Below are 16,481 nucleotides of genomic sequence, written 5' to 3'. Positions count from 1 at the left end.
CTCCTCTAGACCCCTGAAGGTGTGCTGTGGTATCTGGCACCAAGATTTTAGCAGCAGATACTGAAACTCCTGTAATTTCCAAGGTGGGGCCTCCATGGATCGGTTTGTTCAACACATCCCACAGATGCTCGATTGGATTGAGATCTGGGGAATTTGGAGGCCAAGTCAACGCCTCAAACTCGTTGTTGTGCTCCTTAAACCATTCCTGAAGCATTTGTGCTTTGTGGCAGGAGCATTATCCTGCTGAAAGAGCCACAGTCACCAGAATACCGTTTCCATGAAAGGCTGAACATGGTCTCATGCGTGTCAAAGCGTGTCAAAGTAACATCCACATGGATGGAGGACTCAAGGTTTCCCAGCAGAACATTGCCCAAAGCATCACACTGCCTCCGCCGGCTCGCCTTCTACCCATAGTGCATCCTGGGGCCATGTGTTCCCCAGGTAAGCCGCGCACACAGAGCACACAGCCGGCCATCCACATGATGTAAAAGAAAATTTGATTCCTCAGACCAGGCCACCTTCTTCCATTGCTCTGTGGTCCAGTTCTGATGCTCACATGCCACTGTTGGTGATTTGGGCGGGGTCAGGGGTCAGCATGGGCACCCTGACTGGTTTGTGGCTATGCCACCCGATACGCTACAAACTGAGATGCTCTGTGTATTCTGACACCTTTCTCAGAACCAGCATTAACTTCTGGAGCAGTTTGAGCTCCATTAGCTCGTCTGTTTGATCAGACCACACGGGCCAGCCTTCGCTCCCCACGTGCATATATATAAATCTGTACATTTTATATATATATATATATATATATATATATATATATATATATATATATATATATATATATATATATATATATAATTTATTTATTTTTATTTTTTTTCATTATTATATTACGATAAAACTTATATCTGCATATATTAAAATATTTTAATATTTTAGAAAGGACACAATATTATTTAGAGGCCAATATAACAATTATACGTTTTAAAGCGATCATTATTGACAATATTAATAATTGTCATTGGCCTGAGAGAGAGAGAGAGAGAGAGAGAGAGAGAGAGAGAGAGAGAGAGAGAGAGAGAGAGAGAGAGGCGGTGCTTCATAATCCCTGTAGAAAAACTAAACACGCAGTGATCCGGGGGACAGAATCACATCCAAACACACGCTCTCTCTCACACACACACACAGAGAGGACAGACAGAAATACTAAAGACGTGAGTTCACGCGATTAATGTTTCTAATGTTTGAAAGTTTGACCGTTTATTCGCGCGCGCACGAGAGAAAACCTGAGACGATTGTTTGTACGCGGTGTGTGTGAACTAAAACCTGACAGAAACATAACAAAGAAACGTATTTTTTTCCCTAAATGATAATGAATCATGTACTTATATTTTTGATATGTTAGTTTTCATCTGTTCTCATGTGAGTTGTGTTGTGTTTTTTCCCCCTCAGATGATCATCAATGAAAACATGATCGCACAGGGAGAGTTTCCACTGCCAGATTAAAACCGTTACACGCGTCCAGTTAAAAATTGGCTTTCTTCAGAGATAAATCATCCAGAGATCGGGTTCATGGCGTTTCTAGTCAAGAAGAAGAAGTTTAAGTTTCAGACTCATGTCACTTTGGAGGAGCTGACAGCCGTGCCGTTTGTCAACGGGGTTTTGTTCTGTAAAATAAGACTGCTGGATGGAGATTTCACCTCTGCCTCATCCAGGTAAAACTCGTCTTCATCTTCATAATCTTCATAATTTGTTTATTTAAACTGGACCTTTACCCACTATTTGTACATTTATGGTACTTATTCATGCCTCGGGGTGTTTACATTGTGCATTTAAAAGAGTGCAATGGTGCAACACCTGCAGAAAGTCTTGAAAAGTATGTTACCAGGTAAAAAAAAGAAAAAGTAAACAGTATAACGTTAGTGCATTAAGTTAATTTCAGTAAGTTACCATATTGTAGTATTGTCATCATATTACTTGTTGCTCTATAGTCTTTAAATTAAAAGTTCTTACCTTGTTATCTATCTTGGTAAATTTTTAAAGTTTAAGTTTTTATTAGTGCTATCAAATCGATTATTCGCGATTAATCATATCCAACAAAAGTTTGTGTTTATAATACACTTCCTGGACAAAAACTGCCCGCTGTTTTGATTTAAAGTGGCAAATGCTTACGGGTCAATGATTGTATCCTTATTGCAGTGATTATTATGTTTCTAGCATGTTATGTTTGGCAACAGTTCTTCTAACTCTAATCGATGGAGTGTGTAGCTTTTAATTTCTTAAACAACCATGTAGGAAGACATATTATGGCCATATTCCAGGATGACAATGTCAAGATTCATCAGGCTCACATTGTGAAAGAATGGTTGGGAGGGAGCATGAAGAATCATATTCACCTCCAAGAGTCCGAGTCTAGACATTAAATTCATTTAAAGTCTTTGTGATTGTACAGTCATGGTACATATTCATGCCTCGGGGTGTTTGCATTGTATATTTTAAAGAGTAAAATAGTGTAACACCTGCTGAAAGTCCTGAAAAGTACAAGGGACTTCTTTTTTTTATGTAAATAGCATGGTGCAGTAATTTCAGTACCATATTGTACTATTGTCATCATAGTACTTGCTGCTCTTTAGTCTTTAAATTAAAAGTTCTTACCTTGTTATCTAGCTTAAGTAAAATTTAAAGTTTAAGTTTTTATTAGTGCTGTCAAATTGATTATTCGCGATTAATCATATCTAACAAAAGTTTGTGTTTATGCAAAACACTGCCCAGGCAAAAACTGCCTGCTGTTTGGATTTAAAGTGGCAAATGCTTACGGGTCAATGATTGGGTCATTATATCAGTGATTATGTTTCTAGCATGTTACCCAGCAAACACGTTTACGTTGTGGCAACGTCTGTAGCACGTTGCATTTCTACTATGGCAACGTCGCATGTCGACGTGCTCGCAACATTGTAACAACGTAGAATTGTAAGACGCGACGGGGCTGTAGCAACGTTGTTGCGCAACATTCAGCAACTTCAAGACGACATTCTGACAACTTATTTTTTTATGCTATATTTTCCATTCCCCATAGTGGTTCATTTTTAATTTCAGACATTATACTTTTTATATGCCTATTGTTTATCCTATTATTTATGGGCCTAACAGTAAATTAATTATAATCAACACCTGCAACACACTTTTGAAGAGTAAAAATGATATACAAGTTTATTCAACTAATTCAACTTTATTATAACAGCATGGTAAGCGACCATACATACAGATACATTTTTAAAAAATAAATAAAATAGAATAAACAAATATTTAGTTTAAGTATATTTCATCAAACACAAAAAAAGCAAAGATAGGCCTAGGTCAGAACATTTAAGAACAAAACCGGGTTTTGTAGATGGCAGAAAATCGTATTCAAAAGCCTGCTGATGAGGTCAGTAAGCGGAATCATGTCCAGGAAATATCAACAAATCCAAAGGAGAAATGCAAGTCCAGAAACCAGCAGGTATGAGATGTTGAACACTTTCTTAATGGTAAGGATCTGAGTAAATCTGGTAACGTTAAAAGAAATAGCGTTATGATGGTAATAGGCCTACACAAAATCGCAACTCCATGAATAATAACATGATTTGTCCGTTTATTTTATTTAAAAAAAATGTAGTTTGTAAAATAAAGAACGAATGAATGTCACGTAAACACGGAAATTGTAGCTTGTTTGAATATTTACGTATCAGCTAAGGTAAATTAAAAGCAATACTCACGGATCAGCGTATCAAGTTAATTATAGCCTACTCGTTGAAGAATATGAGACGGTTCAACTGTCAGTTGAAATTTAAAAGGCTGATATTCACGCTTCAGGACAGTGATGACGAGTGCAAGTCGCCCAGTGGTTGTCCAGATACCTTGGCACAACTTTAAGCAATGGTCCGGACGGTGGTTCAATGTCAACGTTGTGACAACACTGTAACAACCTTCACCACACAACGTATTATAGCACCCTTTTGGCCATGTTGTGTCAACGTTGTTAGAAGGTTGAGTACGTTGTGCCAACGTTATGTGTTTGCTGGGTATATCTTTGGTAGCAGTTCTTCTAACTCTTATATCGATGGAGTGTGTAGCTTTTCATTTCTTAACCACCTATTGATGAAAAAAAAATGCTGTGATTTTATTTCTGTCAAGAGGTGCATCAATTTTGGTCCAGATCTTGTATTGGCAATGTATGTATATATATATATATATATATATATATATATATATATATATATATATATATATATATAATATATATATATTTAAATAGAAACTATTGTCAAATCAATTAATCGTGATTAATTACATCTAATACACACACACACACACACACACACACACACACACACACACACACACACACACACAGAATTGTCGAATCTCTCTATGGTCGACTGATAGTCGAATCATCTATGTGTGTGTGAATGGGTTGGGAGGGGCACGACACTGTCAGTAGAAGGGTAAAACTATTTTTATTTTCCTTTACACACTGCACACAGCAACAACTTTTAATAAAGCGACCAAAACTGCCTGCCAACTGACAGACGAACTGACAATGGCTTTCTTATTTAGGTTTAAATAGCCTAAAAGGTAATGTGGTGGATAAACATTAATAAACCGTTTTCTCATAACATGTTAAAGCCACGATCGAAATACAGAACATCATACAAATATATAAAATAACATTTTGATAAATAAACCTAAAAAAATACCTGCCTAGAGAGGAAAAGAACACTTGAGTGCGTTTACATGCACGTTCTGAAGCCAATTGCGCGGGTGAAGACGTACGTGAAGCTCAGCCCTGTGTGCCTCAGGATCTCACTCACACCGACACCTGACACGCACATTATATACACGCGAGCTCAATTTTGAATTGACTGACAGATGAGCTGCACGAAAGTGCTCTGTGGTGCAGCAGGATTAAACAACTTCCCGGTGTGTGTACACTCATTGAACGTGTTCTAATTTTAAAGGCGGGGTGCGAAGCTCAGCGCCCTTAAAGGGGTCGCACACCGATGCTCAGCTCAGCTCAGCGCCGCGACAAGTCTTTAAAATATTGAGCACCCCCATATTGCCAAAATGGTATGATCCTCGTTTCATAACACCTGCGAAGATTCGACCGTGAGATCGGTGGTCGAATCAGGCTCCGCATATCGATGCATCGAATCTTCGACTATTCGGGGTCACCCCTATCAGTAAGCATTTTTCACTGTATGATTCTTGATTTGCTGTCTGATTCTAGGAGACTACAAACACTCTTTAATACATTTTAGATTCTTCATTGGTAAAGTAGCACTTGTATTGTGTTGTGGGTGGTTGCCAGGGCGTTGCTATGCAGTTGCGAAGATGCTTTTTTGCATGTTGCATGGTTGCTAGGGTATTCAGAAAGGTTGCTAAGGACAGCTACATGGATGCTTTCGGCATGATTTGAGATGATTGCTATTAAAGGAGGTTTTTCAGATCACTAACCCTTAATATAATGTAATTGTCAGGCTTCGGCTCTAATGATCTGCTTCTCATTTAATCAGCTCAGTTTCACTGTTCTGATCTGCTTGTTGGAGACGGTTGCATGAGGATGTAGATCATGGCATGTGATCAGAGGGAAGTGAAGACAGACGTGTCTGTTGAATTGTTGTACCTTTTTTGTGTAGTCTGATATTAGTGTATATATTTTCCACTTCGTCCTTTTGTATTGTCCTTTACGAGCTCAGTAATAGGTCTTGATATTGCATTTTATTCTTCTCCTTTGTTTTACTGGTGAACTCAAACACTGAAGCCATTCACACACAGTCTCTCACATTACAGAAACACTGAGTTTAGATGTCCTATAAATGCATTAGTAAGGAATGGTTGTAAAGTCAGTCTTAATCTATGCATAATAAAAGTTTTATTTGAGTGTGATTTACAGGCGGTCAGAAAGTTCGGCTGTTGTTCTTCAGGCTGTCCGGTGTCTTTTCTCTTCTTTGCTCATCTCTTTCAGAATAACAGGAAATACTCACTATCAGTGTCACTGTCACTATCCTTTGCTGTTTCACTTGAAACAGGTCTCGCAGCAGAAGGGCTACGCTTGCATTTTTGGCAAACGTTAATAAAAATGCTTCCAAAAAACATCATACGGTGCAAAAAAAGTCTGTATAAGTTCTTAATATTTATAAGCAATGTCAAATTTACCAGGTATCATCATTAGGGCTGGCTAAAAAATATTGATTTCTTTATTTTGTGATGTTCTTCAATATATATTGCATGTATGAATAAATCTGGCAAGTTTTTATGACAGCCACCATTTATTATTATAGAAAAGAAGTGTAATTTAAGTGTTTGTAATACAAATCAGTTAATTTTTACTTAGTAGGCTACAACGGACTCCCATAGTTTACAGCATTAGTTAAGAGATTTCTTTTCCTTGAGAAAATGTGCCATGGTACCTGTTATATATCTAAAATATTCAAAACTGAATCGAATCAAATTGCAAGCAAGCAAGCTTGTGAATTGAAATCGAATCGAATTCTGAAATTTGTGTCAATCCCCAGCCTTAATCATCATGTTTGCAATACCGTGATATGAACCGAACCGTGTCAAAAAACGGTATGTGAACAAAGTAGTATGTCTGAATTCACAGTACTCATAAAAAATTACACAAAAAGTATCCGGAAGATCTACATCTTTCGGCTAGATTCTGAAGTGTGCATACGACTAACAATTTACTATCCCATTAGGCCACAGGAGAGGTTTTGTGAATGGTAGTGAAGCGACACAACTGACCAATGATAACGATAGCATGGCAAATGTAGTACGTCCAGATTACATTCATACTACACATACAGTAGAAAGTAGAACATACTTTTTTAGAGGTCGCAATGTAATTACTTACTCAAAAGAAGTACTTACTTGAGAGTATGCAATTTTAGATGCAGCCGGTCACTTTGTTGAACAAATCATTTGACTGAATGATTCAATGAATAACTCATTATAGCCCCTTTCACACGGCGATTCCGGCAAATACACGGACAATGCGATCCAGCATTTGTTCCCGGGCCGCTAGATTTGGTCCATTCACACTGCCAGCGAAATACCGTAAAATGTGCGCTTTCACACACAACCCGTAACGGTCCCGGATCAAGTTGACACGTGACATCCTGATGTGACGTATAACGGCGAGCGATCTCAGCTTCAGCGCGGATAGTAAGGAGCTCCGTGGTCTCGACTTGTGTCCAGTTTGCGCACATTTCTGTTGGTTTAATTTTAGTTTCTTTTGTATACGAACACTCTCTGCGTTTAAAACACCGACGAGCTCTTCTGGCACTGCAGGGTTGTATTATTGAAAAAACAAGCTCTAGGAGTCGCATGATAACTACGTACACGTTGCGGCATTAGTTTTGGCTTTTGTTCACACAGCGCTCGTCCCGGATCGAACCCCGCAATGTTACTAGGTCCCCGACCCGGGTTCAATTCGGTAATCAATTACGGGACGTGGCTGCTTTCACACAGAAGGCGACCCGGCAATGTTCCGGGAATATTGCGTGTCCGACGTGCAGTGTGAAAGGGGCTTAAGACAATGGTTTGCCTCCACCTACTGGTGGTTTTAGTATCATTTAATTTTAGCTGATGGACGAAGATTGAATGAAGATTGTCTTTGTTTTTGGTCGTGATTGAAAGAACAGAAGTTTGTCATGTCCAGTGTTGGTTTGTGACTGTTTGATTTGATGCAGATTTCACTTTAATGTAGATTCAGTTGTGTTTAAGCGAAGCATAAACTTTACCTGCAGTGTTTTTCCATCAGTGACATTGCAGATAAAGTTGCGTGAAACACAACTGAGATCTTCATTAAGTAAATTGAGGTATGAATGAGCAACCTCTGAGCAATACCATATTGGTTTGCATTGGATATTCAGCAAGAAAAAGCTTAAAAGTTACGTTTTGATGAAAGGTTATGGTTCATGTTGACTCGACTGAATTAGGCTGAATTCTGGTTGTGGTCTGGCACTGGTTCTCTTAAACTTACCCTGTTTAACACTCTCATTCAAGTCACACACATTCTGCTGACACACACACACACATCTCTTGCAGCACATAAACCGCTTTTGTTTTGGCCTGGGTTGCTTGGTAGGAGGAAGTCAAATGGCAGTGCCTGGAGACGGTAGACGGACAGAGACGTCGGTGAACATGAGTGAGAGGAAGTTCAGATGCGACTGTAGTTTGTCCAGTTGAGTTTATCATCCCGCTGTTTGCATGTCTTGAGTTTGAGGATTGTAGGATGCTGGTTGATACTGGAACAGAAGCCTCCGACAGGGAAAGTTGCTTGATGTTTCGCAGGAAGTTTGTTGCTAAATGGGGTGTTTGGATTCACACGCTTTCAGACAGAAGACAGGAAGCAGAAAGAGTGAGGCCATCAGCTGTTTTCTGCTTCAGGGCTATAAATAAGATGCATTTCCTAATTTTATTGCTGGGTGATATATCTATATAATTTACATTTAAAAAACAAAAACCTCTCAGTGATGCACGTGGGGAGTGAAGGCTGGCCTGTGTGGTCCGATCAAACAGGCGAGCTACTGGAGCTCAAATTGCTCCAGAAGTTAATGCTGGTTCTGATAGAAAGGTGTCAGAATACACAGAGCAGTTGGAAGTGTTGGAAATTACAGGCCTTAAAGGATCTGCTGCTAACATCTTGGTGCCTTCAGGGGTCTAGTGGAGTTCATACCTCGACGGGTCAGGGCTGTTTTGGCAGCAAAAGAGGGACAAACAGAATATTAGGTCATAAAGTTATGCCTGATCAGTGTATATTAATGTATTTAATTCAATTAGATTCAAAATTGCTTTATTGGCATGAATGTAAAAATACAATATTGCCAAAGCTTGGAATATATGAACATAAAATAATAAAATCATCATAAATAAAAAAATAAAAAAATAAAATCTAAATTAATAAAATAATAAAATAAAAAATCTAAATAATAGAAGAAAATATTATAACATAAACTTAAACAAACAGTGTAACAATTTAGAACATATGTGAACATTTATTATTATTTATTTTTAACTTTGATTATTTAACTATATTTTGACTAGTAGAAGTAAAATATATTCAAAATAATAGCAAATAGTACTAAAATAGGTACTTAAAAATAATCAAGATATACATTTCTACACTTTTTTTCACAATGTGAACACAAGAAAGAATTGTAGTTAATAATTTTCATTAATTTGCACCGATAATTCATAGCCATAAACAGCATTCTTTACCTCCATATATTGGTACTAAATCATGTTAAAAAAAAGCCACGCATGCAATTCTGTAAACATTTTAAAAGTAAATCATTGCATTCTGAATCAATTTATTTTTGTCATGAAAATAGATATAAATACTGGTATGGCAATAAAAACCCTTTCGAGAGACACTAATAAAACACTGTTGATGCTTTAATACTCATGAGATGTATTTTATTGCATATTTCTGCTGCATTGCTTCTCTGCTTTTAAATGTTGTAAATGTGACATACTGCATTTATTTCCACAACAGTATCAAATGAGTTGAACAAGGCAAATGCTGTTTTTAATGCGCTTTTAAAGTGTCTGACCTATTTCTAGATGCCTATAACTTTTGTCAAAATACCTACCAGACACATAAATGCATATTGTTATACATAGAAATGTAGTATTTTCTATGAATAGTATAGGCTCTCGTAGGAATGTTGGGTGGGCCGTATCATCGCCTGTCCCAGCCTCATAATTAGGAGGGTTTGGCCTGCAGTTAAATTAAAAGCATCACAATCTCATTCCTCATTCGCCTGCACGGGCACTGGGACAGTATGGCTTTAGAAGAGTTACTAATTTCATACATTGAGCAACAGTTGATATTTATAGCAGATTCTTCTCTCAGTTTATGTAACCACCTGCCATAAGCCTCTCGGTTTGTATTTACTATAATTCATAATCATCAGGTTGTGCGCTGTAAGTGTCCTGCCACACGCCTCATGTTTGATTTACATGTTTACATATATATATATAGTTATTTAATCTTTTTTTATATATATTCTTTAAGCAGGTGACTTTAAAGGATACTCCATGAATGAAAAGTCTTTTACACCGCAAATTTTTTTATTATAGGAGTGTTTATTATTGTCTGTCTTCACATTTTACTCAATGTGTCACTTGCTTTTTCTTTCTGTGAAATTCCATAGCAATTTCTAAATGGAAATGGGTTGTACACCAATCTTCTTTTCAGTATACTCTAAGGTGGCCCAGATTTCTGAAATGGAAACCGGGGACATTTCCTATTTGAGTGGTCAAAATCTCCTTTGCTATTATCTTTTAATTAAAAAACAGGGACAATATATTTTTGAATGTCGTTGTTGTGGGCTCCCTATATTATTGGGCTGGACACAAAGCGTCTGGGCTATATTATTATTATTAACATTAAAGGGTCATGAAACCCCCCTGCTGCAGCGGTGTTTTTTCACACCTTCGATTTGAAAAAGCTTGTTAAAAGGGGAGTGGTCGACTGTGAAAAGGTGGGATGGTATTGTGTGGAAAGAGGGAATGTTTGCATAAATAGGGGAGTGTCATTGTGTGCATTAAGATTAGCGATACCAAAAGCAGCAGTTACAGCGGTTCTGAGACATGTTCTTGGTTCACGTTGGCATTGTTTACCACAGTGAGATTAAATGAGGGATGAGTACAGCGAATGAGAGAGCTATGAGTGGCGTGCAGCAGAGATCGCAAATCATTCAGCTCTTCAAACCAGCATAATTCAGTGAGAAATTAAAATAAATGTTATTCTGCATGACAAAATATTTTGCAAACGTGATGAAACTATATTTGTCCAAATATGCACGCTGTTTGGCAAGATGAACAACGCGCCGACGTGATAAGAGAACGTGAACCACCCAACATGCGATGCGACAGAGATGTGTAATTCTAGATCGGGGTAAAAGCGAAGAGGTTTGAGGCTTCATAGTCTCGACCGCGCATCTGAAGCAGAGCGACGCGCGCTGGGGTGCCGTGACGATCCGCGCTGTCTATCACTCGGCAGCTAAATCTATATTTGTCCAAATATGCATCACACTGTTTCACTGAGAGCCCGAACACATGCGGTTTAGTGCATGGCTGTAACGACAAATAAAACGGAGAGGACGTGGCTTTTGTTCATTAGCCTAGAGATTACAGATTGGTTATTTTGCACTCCTGACATAGATAGTCAACGCTTGCAGGTTCGGCGTGCGATTCCTCAGGTGAATTTTACTTTACCGAGCCTTTGTAGCAAAGGCTTCCACAGACGGCGCCGGTTACAGCTCGCTCGGCGCCCTTTACGTTATTTCATATCAGCACAACGCCTAGCTTTCCTCCGTGACTTTTCCGCACGCTGCTTCCAAAACTTCCCCACCATATCTTTACAATAATGATGGAAGACGAGCCTGACAGAAGTGACTGTCTCATGCATATTAACTAAATTATCTTGTATGCATACTACAGCGCAGGGATTGGACTGAATGAGCTTCATGTCATGAATATATATCGAGAATCGCTCGGAGCGGTCGACGTCAGCATGTGCCCAGCAGCCCATACTTGGGCCGAAAAGGCCGCGCCGACGTCAGCATTTGTGACGTTGCTCCAACTAAGCTTTTCAAACCGGAAGACAGAAATCGCTCTGAAAAATGCAAAAATAACAATTTTCACATATGAATACCATTAATGAGTACCCTTAGTGTTTTCAATGATGTGCAGCCTATACATATCTGTTTACATCTCAAAAAAAGTGTTTTGGGGTTTCATGACCCTTTAATTATTAGGATTTAGTTTGATTATTAGGATTTTTGATCTGGATTTAAATTTAATTCAATTCAATGCACCCGCAAAAAAAAACAAAAAACAACAACAACGAAAAAACCCCAATGAAACCGGTTAATAGTAACCACTGTTTAAAACAATATAACATGACTTAACAACATAAATATAATAAAACTATTCAACAAATTTTTTAACATTTTATAATTGTATTTTATATTTTTATTTTCACAAGTTTATACTAACCTATATAAATTACTTTTTTTTTACTTCAAATGTTTTGTTACGTTTGTGCTTGAAAATAACTCTTACTATACTTCATTGGTCTTGTTATTTTGTGTATTAGGCTTATTTTAAGAAAAAAAGTATATGTATTCTGCATATGTATTTAATGGACTTGTTTTTTTACAGTTCAGATGTGTGGTAATCACTGCTGTGTGACTGCGAGAGGCTCTGTTATAAACCACATACAAACAGTATTACTTTTAATTTAACATGAATAGTTAGTATGTTACTACTTTGAAAGCGTTAACTGTTTCTTTTAATATTTGAAGATAATGGGGCTCTGCTCTCGGTTAAGTTCTTCATGAAGTAGTAGTGGCGGTGCGTGTGACCACGTAGAGTCAGCGTATCTCACAGCACCATCTATAATGTGAAAATAATCACTACACGATCCTGTAACCAGCAGCTGCTGGATGTAGGTTGGGAGCTTTATTTGAAATATATCTGTGGGTTGTTTTGAACAAGCTGTAAAACGGGGACAGCTCCAGTCGGGGACAAAACACCAAAAAAAGGGACTCGTCTGGTCCCTGATGTTATTCCAAACCTGTAAGACTTTCTGGGACTAAGAATAAAGCAGTTTAACGAACATTTAGCCTTCTCTTTTCCATATGATGAAAGTGACCAGAGAAGAAATGCGACTTCAAAATATCTCTATGCATGTATTCATGTTTTGGACTGGATATGACTAAATGTTGAATTTCTTTAGCAAGGAGTTGCAATCAACAGTTTTTAGTGCTTTACTTTATTTTCAGGGTTATTTTATGTATTATAATCTATTCCAGAACTAATATTTTTACTGTCCATTTCTATAGGTGGAAACCTTTGTGCAACTTTTGTTTTATGGCCTTAAGATGATAAAGGGAAGCAAACATGACATGTCTTGAACTTTTGTATGGATGTCTTTCCTGAAATGCTGCATAACTTGACTGTTTCTCAAAAGCATTGTGAGTTAAGTTGATGGTAGTGATTATTGGTGGCAATATGATGCTTTCGGGAAATGCAGCCCTGTAGTTTTTTAGACAGGTCTGCTGTGCTGCCCTTCTTGAAATGTTAACCATAAAAAAGGCAAACCACTGGGTGTATGATACCGGCCCCACTGCCTGTCTTTTGCCCCACATATGCATTTTTCCTCTCGTTGGTGAAACCTGCGTGTTTTACCAGCGTGCTCTCAGTTTGTCGGTCCGTTATTAATCATTACGATTCTGCCACATGCATGGATGAATAATTCCTCTTTAAATTAAATTATATATGCTGTGATGTTTTTGCTCGAATGCAAAAACGATTTAGATTAAGTTCTTTTTAATGTTATAATGCAATTTAAACGTTGGACTTGGCGCCTTAGTTCCAGTCAAAGGATCTTCTGCTTTGGCACACCAAGACATTTTGGACAATTTCATGCTCCCAAATTTGTGAGAACAGTTTGGGTACGGCATTTTCCTGTCCCAACATGACAGCGCTCCAGTGCACAAAGCGTCGGTCCATAAAGACATGGATGAGGAGTTTGGTGTGGAGGAACTTGACTGGCCAGCACAGAGTCCTGAGCTCAACCCGATAGAACAGCTTTGGGATGAATTAGAGCGGAGACTGAGAGCCAGGCCTTCTCGTCCAACATCAGTGCCTGACCTCACAAATGCGCTTCTTGGAGAAAAGTCAAAAATCCCCATAAACACACTCCTAAACCTTGAGGAAAGCCTTCCCAGAAGAGATGAAGCTGTTAGAGATGCAAAGGGTGGGCCGACTCCATATTAAACCCTGCAGATTAATAATGAGATGTCAGTAAAGTTCATGTAAAGCCAGGCGTCCCAAAACTTTTGGCAGTATAGTGTATGTGTCCTCTCTTGCTTCGTGTCTGTCCCCATTACAGTATCTACACAGAGTCCGTCTCATCTGATTATCTCTGCTGTTTACCAGCAACATCACAGAAGTGGCCAACATCACAAAACAACAGGGATAAGACGCTTCAGATAGGGTTCGGTCCCTAAATCCCTTGTTGCAATTAAATTTGAACGTTGAACCTCACAAACACAATCTGCATTACGTCCTGCACATTTGTATGATGTTTAAAGGCCATAAACCCACCAAACAAGCACAACATGGACTTATCATGATTCAAAGCGGATATTTAGCTTGCTCTCGTAATGAGAGACGTGTCTTTTATGCTGTAAGCAGCTGGCCGGTTCAAAGGGTCAATCGTTGCCCTTTACGACTTGTTCTTGTTGCTCTGAACTGTAAGCGTCTTTGTGCGGCGTGCGTTATGTAATCAGACCATTTGGATTTATCGTTCGTGTTTTGGAAGTTTCCCTCCCCGATGTCTGATAGATATAAATCCAGATTGCCTTGAACAAGGGCTCTTTGGAAACGGTGACATACAGCCTTTTTGGGCTTTCTCTCCGTCCAGTTTTGCGGTTATGCAACTGGGTTTGTAAATCATGCAAAGTCAGCCGCCTGATCAGAGCCGTGCTGTGACCTCTTGACCTCAGCTTTTTAAAAGTTGCATGTGATCTTCATTGATTGACACAAATAGAGTTCAGTTAGTCACGTGAGAAGTTGATTGATTTAATCCAGAGGGAAACGTTATGGATAAAAACCCTACAGCGGCTGTGCATGGATAGCTCTATGCATATTGTACACACCAATGGGAAGTGTTTTTTCCCCCTGAAAACTCCAGTTTAAATCTGATTGACTGACTTCATGCAATTTCTTGGAGCCGTTTTGTGCAGGCTCATGTCAGTTCGCAATGTTTCCCAGGCTAAATAATTATACTTTTGAGGAAGTGCTAGTTAGTGTTTGACTGATTCATGACATTCAAGATGTCATTGATCAAGATGTGCTTGAGCAGAACTGTATATTCATTTTGTTGTTGTTTAACCACCCATAAACATCTGAAAACTTGCTGTTTTACTTTACTTTTGTTTTAGATAGTGTTTAAGTGTAGTTAATTTTGAGCAGAATAAACTGGATTAATATATTATATTTCTAACAATCTGCATTTATGCATCTAGTAGATATCTTGTATACAAGTTATAGCCATGAACTGAACTAAATACAGACCAATATGTGTGCAAAAGTCTCTGGACTACATATGTAACTTGAAATAAATAAAAAAAATTCCCGGGACGTGTGGCTCAAAATTACACATTAAAGAAATGTGGCAATTAAAGTACATGAAGCATCATATTTTTTATTATATAATTTTTTATTTGCAAGAACAAATATAATTATTTGCACCTCAACCAACCCCCCAAAGCAGATTATTATTATTATTGTTAGAACATATATTTTTTACTATAATTAAAAATAAATAAATAAAAATTATAAATAAATAGGAAAATCTATAGTTACATACAATAATCATCTCCACTGCTGGTCAATGGACACCATGAGCCTTAAGGCCCTTTCACACCGGACGCATAACGGAAAAGCGAAGCGAATATTTCGCGTCAAAACCATTCACAGTTGCCGCGACACGAATTTGCGATGTTTCAGAGCTCCAACAGTCCTAAACATTCGCTGCGTCAGCTGAGAAAACACGAACACTTCATAATTCAGCGAAGTCGAGCTTTTCATTTTATTTAAAGGTCTGAAAAGAAGGTTTTTGGTGCAGCCAGTCTGAAGGGGATGATGCTAATCTTGTACAGGAGCTAAAACTTTTTCATGGCCGGTTCTGCGCTTACTTTCAAAAGTTTGTGGGACAATTTGAGGAGCTCATCCCGAGACAGCAACGCATCTGACGAGACAAACCACGCACTTCAGGGAACCAATTGATGAATTGATGACTGTTTCCAGTTGAGTCACAATGTAAAGCCACAGACATCCTGATGGCAACACTTTCACTTTCCATAATCGCGGACATAAGGTTTAGAAAAAGAATAAACGTTTATAAAATGTTAACTTAAGTTATTGCTGTCTGTAAACACAACTGCAGGCGCACAGCTTTGACTAGACCTACAGCTGTAATCTCATGAGAGATGCCATACCTGGCAGAGGTTAGTGTTGAGTGAATAGCTCGTGACATTAACTGGACATTTCGTCACCTTGGTTTCCTTGTATGTGATTGGTTGAAGCCGTTTTTTTTGTTGCCGCTAGAGTAAAAAAAAATCGACATCGAAACGGAAAAAATAAATGTCGTTTTTTCGCCGCAGCACATTCGCGTTCGGTGTGGAAGCGCTCATTACACAAACAGCTGATCAAAAAATAAAACCATCGCACGAATTATTCACCCGTCGAAATTATTCACCCGTCAAAATTATTCACAAAATTCCGGCCAGTGTGAAAGGGCCTTTAGACATTTACATATCAAATAAATTAAATGAATAGAAATGGATACCTGTTAGTTTTTGTCTAAGCATCACATTTACATGTGTTCATTTAGCAGACACTTACAACCCTCT

At 38.3% G+C, this 16,481-nt stretch overlaps 1 protein-coding gene across 3 annotated transcripts in view; it reads left to right on the top strand.

Moving 5' to 3' along the window:
• The first annotated feature begins 1,095 nt into the window (after positions 1 to 1,095).
• Positions 1,096 to 16,481, top strand: part of eeig1a (estrogen-induced osteoclastogenesis regulator 1a) — a 47,498-nt gene continuing 32,112 nt past the window's right edge. For 2 of the 3 annotated variants that reach the window (XM_067414527.1, XM_067414525.1), the window contains exons 1-2: positions 1,096 to 1,217; positions 1,456 to 1,718. In XM_067414527.1, the coding sequence (XP_067270628.1) occupies positions 1,576 to 1,718 (143 nt within the window). In that variant the 5' untranslated portion in view covers positions 1,096 to 1,217; positions 1,456 to 1,575. Of the gene's footprint in view, positions 1,312 to 1,455; positions 1,719 to 16,481 lie in introns of all 3 variants that reach the window. The other variant, XM_067414526.1, reaches the window with a different exon arrangement.

Source organism: Pseudorasbora parva, chromosome 13, assembly GCF_024679245.1.
Source record: "Pseudorasbora parva isolate DD20220531a chromosome 13, ASM2467924v1, whole genome shotgun sequence".
Lineage (NCBI taxonomy): Eukaryota > Metazoa > Chordata > Actinopteri > Cypriniformes > Gobionidae > Pseudorasbora > Pseudorasbora parva.
Note: the sequence above shows the minus strand (reverse complement) of the source record. Positions and strands in the feature narration are given on the sequence as shown.